At 25.8% G+C, this 12,162-nt stretch overlaps 1 protein-coding gene across 1 annotated transcript; it reads right to left on the bottom strand.

The window, feature by feature from the left end:
* Positions 1 to 6,410: 6,410 nt before the first annotated feature.
* Positions 6,411 to 7,314, bottom strand: LOC124940188 (putative vesicle-associated membrane protein 726). The gene has a single exon (XM_047480672.1). The coding sequence runs from the start codon at positions 7,312 to 7,314 to the stop codon at positions 6,652 to 6,654; it is 663 nt and encodes a 220-aa protein (XP_047336628.1). The 3' UTR covers positions 6,411 to 6,651.
* Between the last annotated feature and the right edge of the window lie 4,848 nt (positions 7,315 to 12,162).

Below are 12,162 nucleotides of genomic sequence, written 5' to 3'. Positions count from 1 at the left end.
GGTCATCTTGAAATTGGTTTTTTTATTTTAAATTAGATTTGTTAGGCACATCCACATAGGTCAATAACTCAATCTAATAAATCAAATACACTTTTTATTATTATTATTATTATTATTATATTTTATCATATAATATAAGTATTTGGCAAGTTGGTTCAAACTGTTAGGTTAGATTTGATTTTCATCAGTGTAGTTAGATGAGAAAAATGAATATATATATATTATATATATATATATATATGACTATAGATGAGGTTTAAATATTATTAATACCCTTTATATTTTTATCAAACAAATTCATCTTTAAATTATCAATATTTTTTTAAATAAACCAATATAACCATCAACTCAAACAATTTACTTAATTGTATATTATTATTTAATTTATTTTAAATTTAATTTTTATATATTATTTAAATAATTATTTAAAAAATTTAAAGAAACAAAAAAAATTAATAGAACAAGATGATTGCTAATATAATTTTGTTAATATAATTATTTTATTTATTGTTTTTTATCAATAACAAATAATTTATTTTAAGAATTGATGTTTAAATAGGGTGAACAAAATTTATTCATTAGATTATAAGATTTAATCCAATTCATAATATCCTTTATATACAATTTATTAATAATTATCCTTTTATAGAATTCCTAAACCCTAAATAAAATCCTTAGTTTATTTCAATAAATAGAATCCAAAAAAGACCTAAGTTTAATTTTAAAAAATATAAGATTAAAACATTTAATTTTCTTATATATTTTTAATTAAATATATTGATAAAATAATTATGAGTTTAAATTTTAATATAATTATAATTTAATTTAGTTGAAATAAAAAGATATATAAGAAAGATGATAGTAGAGACCTAGCTATTTGGTTTTGAATAAGGGATTAGAGAGTTTAATTAATTATAAAAATGGTCTCACCATATCTTTTGGGGATGGCAGCTTGAACCCACACCAAGATCTCAAACATAAATTGATTCAGAAACATATCTGAATTTATTTACAGGGTAACTAACCGTTCCCACACAGGCAAACTAATTAATAAAATAAATACTGTTTTTATATTTTATTCTATATATATAAGAATATGTAAGTAAGAAGTTCATAACTAGAGTCTTCTATGGGTCCTCATCATCAATGCAAACTAGCTCTTTACTTGAAAAATAAGATATCTAGTTATGTGAGTTTATATAAAATTAACACATTCAAAGAAATACTTTCACGAATTGAGGGTAAGAAAGGATTTTGCTTACCTTCTTTAAATATTATTTTATTTGGAATTCTACAATTGTTTTGTATTTGTTTGATGGTATACATGATATTTATCTATTAATATTTGTCTAAGGACCACTAAGATAACTCAATTGATAATAATTCATAAATTACAAATTGTCACATATTAGATTCTCACTTGCTTTAAATAAAGTAAATGAGATTGTGGATGTTATACTAATTTTTCACGTTAAAAAAATTAATAATAAAAAATTATTTGTTTAAGATACGGGCTGTTTGGATAACTTAAATTATAATTAGTATTAGAATTTTAATTTCAATTCAATTATCATCTTATTAAAAATTATAAAATTGAATTGAATTCAAAATTTTATCTTTAAAAAGTTAATTTAAATATATATTATCTATATTATTAAGATACAAGTATGTCACAAGACTCACAAATCATTAGGGTGACTAATTAATTTTATTTAGAGTTCGATTCTCTTTAAGAAAAAAAAATATCGGTTCGAGATATTATTTTCTTAAATTCGAAAGGAAAATCAGTTCAAATCGTTACCCGTTTATAAATAATAATATATTAAGAAATTTTAATTTAATTTAAAAATAAAATAAAATTATTGAATTATAATTCTAAACTAAAAAAATTAAGTTAAATATTATAAAATTAAATTGGTTTAAGGGATTACAATTACAATTATAATTCTCAATCTCAAATGATTTAACAAACATAATAAATTAAATTTCACCCAAATTTTATTTCCAATTCCATAATTATCAAATAGGTTTTATAGTATTTTAAAATTTATTTACAAAAGAAGGATGGCTAATTCTATTTACTATAAATATTAGTTAAATAATTAAAAATAATATTATAATTTAACATATAAATAGAATAGAAGTAAGAATAAGTTTCAAAAAAATATATTTTATTTAATTTTATTAATAGATTAAATTGTCCATCACTTACTTATTCTTCAATATTTTTGTTGTTCTCCAACAATAATAATATATATAATCTACATGTCCAAGTATTTTATTACCAAGAAAGATGTTTCATATTGGAATAAGTTACAATGCAAAAACTCAAACTATAAAAATGAGAAAACAAAAATTTATCTATTTATAAAGGCAATATAAAAATTATTTCATTACTTGTCTTTTGTATGATATATTTATCGTTCAAAATTACGATAAAAATGATTAAATCTACTAAGGATGTGATTTGTACTACACGAAATATCATGTTGTTATCAAATGATATATTAACATTATTAAATGAAATACTTAACGTCTACTAGTGAATATATTTACACTTGAAAGTGCAATCTACGTATGAAAATATTCTAAGAAAAATATGTTCGATAGATTAAAAGTTATAATCTATAATTTTGATTTATGTTGAAAAATATGTAATCGTTTACCCAAAGGGAAAATAATTCAAAGATATTTTGTCTACTAATTAGCCAAATAAACAATATTTTCATAAAAAAAGAGTTTAAATGGTAAACATGTACGAATGACTATGCTTCTTATTAGAAGATGTTCCAATGTTATCTAAGAATGTATCAATGAGAATTTCTATTTATTATGGCAGTAATTTGAAATTGGACAAGCTTAGAATTAATGACAAGTCTAGACATACACATCTTAGACATAATGTCATTATACTATAATACTCTCTAATGGAGTTATCAAATTTGACTATGTAAATCAAAGATAACATCATGAATCCACTAACCAAATTATTGAATAGAGAGTTAAGTTGAACTCTTTTGAGACATTAGCCTACTATGACTTGGTATGAAGGAAAACTCAACTTTGCAGACTGGAGATCCCAATAACTAAGTTCAATGAGACAAACTAATTGTACTGACTTGGAAAATCATTGTTGAGGATTAATCATATAACGAAATAATATATATTTTGACGAGGATAAGCATGTTGCTTTTAATGATTCTTTGTAAGCAAAGAGATCACCTATGTGAGGGAGAAGTGAGACCGCTTCGAATGAAGGCTCAATTCTAGACCTTCTCATAGAACCAGACACGTGTTTCATGGCCAAAACAGACACAACCATGCGAGTTTGACATGTATCAGGGATAATTATATGTGAAAGTATGTAATCGTTTACACAAATGACAGAATAGTTCAATGACATCGAGTCTACTAATTGGTTAGTAAATTATATGCTTTCATAAGGGAAGGTTCAAATGATTACACATACATATCCTATGAAGAATTCAACTATTGAACCTTTCAACAAGTTAATCTTTCAATTTTCATTAATGTGGGGGATTGTTGGAATTTTAAACTAATTCATAAATTTCATCCATGAATGAAAATGAGAATTTGGGTAAATAAACTCAAATGAAATTCAAACAAAATTCACCCGAAATTCAAACATGAATTAAAGTAAAATTTAAATCCAAATAATTAAATTATTATTAATTTATTAATTATGTAATTAATATTTAATGGCTTGAAGAACAATTATCAAATTAGACATATTTAATTTTGTTAATTGTCATTATAACCTTCATAATATTATTGATATCAATTTATTAGCAAATTAGAAAATCATATAACGTGTATTTTATAATGAAGAGAAAATGCAAAAGACAACGAAGATGCAATTAATGTCAGCTGTTGGATCAAAGATTAATGGTTGATTTTATTTTATAAAAATTTATATTTTCAATAATATAAAACTTCTCATCTCTAATCTTAAACAACTTCATCCTCTTGTATTTTCTCACTCTAGAATTCTAAAAGCCTTTTTCTTGTTTTGTGAGTGTTCTTCGAGTTTTTTGCTTGATATTTTTCATTGAAACCCGGTGATAGTTCATGTACATTGATCAAATTCGATGCGTAGTGATTCCAGTGTAGAATCACTACTAGATTCGTTGTACCCTAGAAGACAACTATCTGCGATAAACTCCAGCACAAACGAGAGACGATAAAATTTAAAAAAAAAATGTGATAAGCACATGTCTAGAATGGACATCTCAATCAGTGATTTCGTTCTTCATATATTTAATTTATTTATAACATCATATGTATATATTTTTTCTTGTTTATTTAAAGACAAGATTTCTAACTAAATTTATTTAATTGTATATTAATATTTATTTTCATTTTAAATATTTAACTTTTATATATTATTCAATTAATTTACTAAACAATTAAAAGCAAAAAAATAAATTAATTAATAGAACAAGATGATTGCTAATATATTTTGATAATATAATTATTTTATTTTTAACAATAACAAATAATTTATAAATAATATTGATGTTTAAATAGGGTGACCAACCAAATTTGTTCATTAGGTTATAAAATTTAATATAATTCATAATATTCTTTATATTTATATACAAATACGATAATAATTATCTTTTAATTTAAAATCTCAATACTTATATCACTCAATTTATTAATTAAAAAATAATTTTTTTATTAAAACATTCCATTTTTAACAAATTTGATTGAAATAAGATTATTTAAATAAAATCCTAAGTTTATTTCAATAAATTGAATCCAAAAAGACTAAGTTTAATTTAAAAAATATAACATTAAAACTTCTAAATTTCTTATATATTTTTAATTAAATATATTGTTAAAATATGCATTTAATCTTAAATTAATTTAAATATAATTATAATGAATTATTATTTAATTTAGTTAAATAAACAAACAGAAAAAAGATATATAAGAAAGATGATAGTTATAAGACCTATTTGGTTTTGAGTAAGGGATTAAAGAGTTTAATTATAAAATGGTCTCACCCTATTTTTTTCACCTAAATTTGGGGGGTGGGAGCTTGAGCCACACCAAGATGTCAAACATGAATTGATTCAAAAACAGATTTGGATTTACTTGTAGGGTACCTAACCGTTCCCAAGCAGGGCAATATAATTAATAAAATAAATATTATTTTTATATTTTATTTTATATATATTCAAATTCTTATATATGGTGCTCTCATTCTCAATGGAAGTTAGGTCTTACTTGAAAAATAAGATATCTAGGCAAGTGGCTTCATATTGGTTCAACTTTTTTTTTTTTTTTTTTTTATAGAATAACAACTAATCTTTACCCTTTTGAGTAGAGTTTGAAAGAATACCCACCAACTAAAAATAAGGTCATGATTCTTCTTCCCATTCAAGGAAAGACTTCCACAAATTGAGGATAAGAAACCTTTTGCTCACCTTTTTTATTTTTGTTTTTGAATTATACAATTGTTGTGTATTTGTTAGAGTATAATTATCTCTTATCATTTCTCTAGTAAAAACTTTACTAAGGTAGTTCAAATACGAAAATAATTTCTAACATACGAAATGTTACGGTATCAATTCTTACTTAAAACTTCTTAAATAAAAATGCTAGTTTTCTACGTTAAAATTAAAATAAAGAAAAAAATTATTTATTTAAAAAGAAGAAACTTAAAAAACTTATAAAATACTTTCAATTATCTTTACAATTTCCTATAAGATTTTATATTTTTGATAAGGGTCCGTTTGGATAATTTAGATTAAAATTGGTATTAAAATTTTAATTTCACACAATAATTGAAATTTAATTTTAATTCAATTCAATTCAATTCTCATGCATGAAAAAGAAATATAAAATTGTAATTCAATTCAAATTACTATATTTTAAAAAAAAAAATAATATATATTATTTATATTATTAAGATACAAGTTTGTCACAACCTATTAGAGTGTCACAAGTTTTACTTCAAACAATTAACTTTTTAAATTGAAAAAAAATTGGTTTAACACATTAACTGTTAAATGTTTGTAAATGATAGAATAATAAGATGTTTTTTTTTAAATTAAAATTTTAAACTAAAAATAGTCAAATTAAGGAATACAGAAAAGAAATTGATTTAGAATTACAATTTAAATTCTCAATCTTAAATATTTAACAATTATAAGAATTAAATTTTCACCCCAATTTTATTTCCAATTCTCCAAAATTATCAAATCAAATAGTTTTTAACATTTTAAAATATATTTACAAAAGAAGGATTGTTAATTGTAATTAATATAAATATTAGTTAAATAATTAAAAATAATATTATAATTTAACATATAAACAGAAGTAAGAATAAATTTCAAAAACTAATTTTCATTTTTATTTTATTAGTAGATTAATTTGTCCATTAATTACTCAATCTCCTATACTTGATGTTCTTCAACAATAATATGATACAATTATATATATAATCTACATGTCCAACTATTTTATTACTAAGAAGATGTTCATATTGAAATAAGTTACAATGCAAAACTCAAACTATAAAAATGAAAGAAAACATATCCTACAATAGAGGAAAGCAAAGCCTAAAATACAAATGTTTCGCCAAATAAACTATAATCGAGATGGAATGACGATGGTATTAGATTAGAGACATTTCAAACCTCCACAAGCCGATAAGAAAATAATGAAAATGAGTAGTACCACAATTCCAAAAACAGCCAATTTCATCTTCATATTCTCAATCCACATTTTCTTCTTGAGCTTCGTTCCTTGCGCCTTAAAATCTTGTGCCTGACATCGAAGATCATCCGTTTTATCTACCAAACATTCGATTTTCTCTCCACGATCAAGAACCTTCTCAATATTTTGCATCATAACACCCTTAACCTCCGTCACTTGAGCTTTCACTTTGGCAAGCTTATTCATCTCTTCCGGATGATCAATACAATATTGCATTTGAGCCTTTATTTTAGGTCCAAATTCTTTTGACAAACTTTTTTCTTTAGCACCTAAACCTCTTCCTCCACCATATTTCTTACTAAATTCATCTTTAATTCTTTCAAGGAATGCGATGGGAGTTTGACGTCCAGCAGCATCAACCGCGACCACACAATAAGTGAATCCATTTTCGACGAGGTAATTGAATGTGTGGCCATCACAATTGTAGTTAAATCTATTGTTGCCGCTGGGAAGCTTCTCGAGGCATTGGAATGCGACGGATGTGAAATTTCCTTTGAATTCGGAATATTCGGCAAGGATGATCTTGCCTCGAGAGATGAAGCAATAGATTAATGATTGTTGACCCATTTTTGAAAGAAAGCGAGAGAAGTAGAAGAAATGAGTAAATCGCCCGAAAGCGATAATGATAGAATTGTGAAGAAAAGATAATATTGGTGTTGGATAAGAAGAGCTATTTTTAGGAATTAATGATTGTCATTAGTTGAATGTATTCTCTTATCTATCGTTTATCTCTATTTGTTAAAAGAGAGATGGAAAGAAAGGAGTAGTTCTAGTGGTCATCTAAAATAAATGTATAGAATTTATTTTTAACTCTTTAGTTACTTAAAATATGATTTAATTTATAAAACTTAAAAAGGTTTCCAATAAATATAGTAGCGTGTATGACTAGATTCATATGTGACGCGTTCTAGAGTTGTTTAGAAGTTTGAATTAATACGGTGTATATTACAATGCACATATTTAATTTAAGTAATCAATCTCGATTATTTTCAGTTGGATATAAAAAATTGTCAAACTATGATTAATCATAGTTATTTTATGAGTATTATTAATAATGTTATTATTATAATTATTTCTAATTTTTTTTTTTTTGAAAAATCCATGAAATCGGTTAATGAATTAATCGTCATTTTCTCGTATCATTCTCTTATTGTAATGCTTACACAATTTTTATATATAAACTATTTAATCAAATAAAAAAAACAGGGCACTATAGTATCACTTAGAACTTTCAAGATTTAAACTATTGTCAAAATTGTCATATTATATATATATATATATATATATATATATATATAATGTGTGTTTTTATTCGAAATAAACAATTAGTCTTTTTTAGGATGAGTCACTTAATTAAATTAATAAATACATGCACTCCTAATTAATTCTTACAAATTTAATGATGTTAATTTCTCATTAATCTTAGGTATATGAGACTCCTTATATTAAGACTATATATATTGTCTTAATACTAGTTTTATATTTTGACTTATTTGTAATATATTAAAGCATAATACATCCATATTTGGAAAGATAAAAATGTTTAATTGAGAAGTAAATCTATATCTTTCTTAAATAGATAATGTCAACAAAAAGGTGAATTTTCCATATTAGATAATTTAGGTCAAGATTGGGTCTTTGAAAAACTATATTATAACAAATTTCCTCAAAAACTACTCATTTGTTCAATATCTCAACCTAGTCGAGTTTCATGCTATGCTCGCCTATTTTTTTTGGGTGGACGAGGTCGTTTCAGACTATGGTGAGAGAGTCGGCCCCGAATTTTAGGTTGTCCCAGTCCCAGTAGAATAAATGTCGATATATTTTTTTGTTACCTTAGGTCTAGGTTAAAATTTGATAAGAAAATTGTTATTAGTGAGGTTAAATCCTTAACATATAAAATTTCAAATTTCTAAGTATTTATTTTAAACCACTAAGCTACAATATTTTATGTATAAAATTATAATAAATTGACTAAATAAATTAATATATTTAACAAATGGGCTGTCCTGGAAAGTGGACTACCCTAGCCCGAAAGCTCACCGGACTTACCCTAGGGCCGACCCACCTTATGAGTTAGATATACTTCGGTGGAGTGACATGTATAACTTCAAGGTCGAACAAATTAATTATTTGCTCCAAAACAAGGTCGAGGATCAAGATTTTCATTTCATTTTGCACTTTGCGGGTCTTTCCTCTACCTAATTTTGTTTATGCATTATTCTATTAGACAACTTTCCGGATTTTGTTTTGTGCTTGTTCCCTTGAACAATATGCCAATAGTTTTATTATTTATTTATTTATTTATTTATTTCCCACTTTTATGTTATTAAATTGACCATTATTTAAAAGATAACTAATATTTTACTAAATTCTCAAATTGTTACTTAAAGGGTAATATTATCTTATTATACTTTATGAACTATCAAATAAGTCTAAAAGTTAATAATGTTAGTTAAATATATTTTAAATATTTTATATTTTAATTATTTTAAATGTATTTTAAATAAAAGTTTTTATTTATTAATTTATCTTTTAAATAATATAAACAATTTTTTATACAATAATATTAGAAATTAAAATAATTGTAAGCACTAAAAATTAACACTCTAATTTATAATATTAAAATAATTGTTTTTAAGTAAATAAGATCAAAATAATTAACCCCATAACCAAAAACCAATTTAAAACAATTAATTATGAATAATTAGTGTGCTAATCAATCAAATTAATTAAGAGTTAAGGCTAAAAATAAAGAATAAATTTTTTTGGATAAATGTTGTACCCATATTATCTCAAAATAATTATAGAAAAATTAAAGGACAAAAATAAATAATTTTGATGAATTGTTGTATCCATTTCATCTAAAAGAATTATTTATTTCAAGCCTAAAAGTATAAAAAAAATGGTAAAATATTTGTCAAATTTATTTTAATATTTTGTGTATTTAAAAAGATTAAAATTAAAGTTTAAAGGATGAAAAAAAATCAATTTCAAATAAACCTTTAAGGATTTAATTATATATATATATATGTGATCCTGTGTGGCCGAAACTAAAGGAATTAATTGCAGTGCACGCCAGGACCATCGGATTAGCGTTGAATTTTTATCTAGCACCTAGTAAGAAGACAAGGTTGTAGCTAGAGCGACATGCGCCCTAGAAGCAACGGATTAGATAACGCTCGTTAGCCAAAGCGTTAACGAAATGCAAACTGCTGACGAAATGCCAACGGAACGTTCCAACGCGCTCAAAACGATATCGTTTTGATCGCTACCTTCGTCTCCAACACGACGCCGGAGGAATAAGGATGAAGATCCGTGGATAATCTTCTCTTTTTGGAACTCCCTCGTTAGTCCACCATTTCGGCTCATTTAATGCCTAAAATGATCACCCTACAATAGTGATCATTTCTACCTATCAAACCCCCCTAAGTAATTCTGAAGCCAACCTACTAACAAACGACCCTTAAATCGAAGAAAATCAAAATCCTCCATTAAAGCTTCAAAGCTTCGGATTTTTCGAATTTTATGTTTAAGGCCTTAAAGCTTGGATCTGAGCATCCCGAAAGCTTCCCTAAAGATCAAAGAGTGTTCTCCAATCCTTGGTAAGGTTCCAATCATCCTCTAATAATATTTACAATTTGAAATTTTTATATTTCAAATTACAAAAACTTGTATGCTTGTTGTTCATGTGATTTTATGGTTGAATATTGATCATAGGATCATTTAGAAACTATCTGGATATGATATAAATGATCAATCGATCTAATAAACAAAAACCCAAATTTGAATTTTCAAAATAAAAAAAATGGCTTGTTGTTCTTGGGTTAATTATGTTGAATCACAGCCCAGAAAGCTTCCCAATATGATTGTAAATATGTTGGGCACTCATTTGAATCATGTTTGATCAAAAATCAAAATTTCAAATAAAAATGAAAATTTGATATTCTTAAATTGGTTCAAACAAGTAGCTAGTGTTCTTATTTTGGTACCAATCAAGTATATGCAATATAAGGAAACTATTGGATAACTCCTTACACCTCAAAACAACATTTAAATCAAAAACCCAATTTTCGATCATAAACCAGATTGATTGATTGAGATGATGATCAACATGTTTCTGAGATCTTTGTGAAGCTACCCAAACTCTTGGATCAAAGAATCAGAGCTAAAAAATGAATTTTAAAAATTAAATCCTCATGTTCTTGAGGACCGAGGCCTATGAGCCTAGGACCAAGATCGAGGACCAAGAAAATCGACATAGGACCGAGACCAAGTACCGATTTCTTGAGTTAAGATCGAGACCTAGGACTAATGTTCTTAAGTTAAGACTAAGACCTAGGATCGAGAGGTCTAACATAGGACCGAGATTCCCAAGGATCACAACTGAAAAACCTGAGTCCGGGACCTAGACTCCTGAGTCTAAGACCGAGGGACTTAGCCCAAAGCTAGCCCCGGACCGAGATGTTTATACACCTCGACCGATGAATCCCAGCCAAGGACCGAGTCCTTAACACCTAGGACTGAGAGACTCTGGTACTCAGACCGAGAGCTTTCGAGCCTAGACCGAAGGTCTCTAGACCTCGACCGACGAATCCAAACCCTAGGACTCTAGTCATAAGGCCTGTTTGGTTCCACTTTTCAAAATACAAAATTGTTTTTGTAATTTTAGAACCCCCAATCCATTTTCCAATAATTTGAGAGATCAGAAAATGATTTCAAAATATTTCCAACATGTTTCCCAAACAAATATTTTAACCAAGGCTTCGTTTGGTGTTTATTTTTAAACTCTAACATTCTTAAAAATGACTGATATTTTCAGGTATAATCCTCCATAGTAATCATCCGTAACAGGTACCAGCATTTTAATATTGATGATTCAATATTTCAAATAATACTAAAAGCTAAAAGAATAACTAGGACCGGAAGAATAATCGTTTAAAACTCAAACGTTATACAACCGATTTTTAAAAAGTCAAATTTATAAAGTAGAGACCGTTTTTTAAAAGGTACGGAGGACATAGCGCGAAATTTCTTTCTCAAGTATAACCAAACTTCGAACCAAACGAAATTCTGGTGTAAAATATGTTTGTATACGTACACCATTTTATTAATTTTCACAAAATCAATTGACGATTATAATTTGAACCAGGATTTCATAAAAATTAAATCATCATTTGATTTACTAAAAATCTCCAGATTATTAAAATTTGAATAAAAATTAATTATTTTTATATAATTGATTTTCAAAACTACCAGGTATTATCAAAATATTTTAAAATAATGGTGAAATAGTCGAATCTCGAGCCACTCTAGGCCCGTATGCGCACGTGCGCTTTACGCACACAATGCCTGCTGCGGGATTCCCGATGTTACAATGAATATTTATTAACTATTTAAAATATATTAAATATA

Source organism: Impatiens glandulifera, chromosome 5 (assembly GCF_907164915.1).
Source record: "Impatiens glandulifera chromosome 5, dImpGla2.1, whole genome shotgun sequence".
In the NCBI taxonomy this organism is placed as follows: Eukaryota; Viridiplantae; Streptophyta; class Magnoliopsida; order Ericales; family Balsaminaceae; genus Impatiens; species Impatiens glandulifera.
The sequence above is the reverse complement of the archived record's forward strand: the minus strand, read 5'-3'. Positions and strand labels throughout refer to the sequence as shown.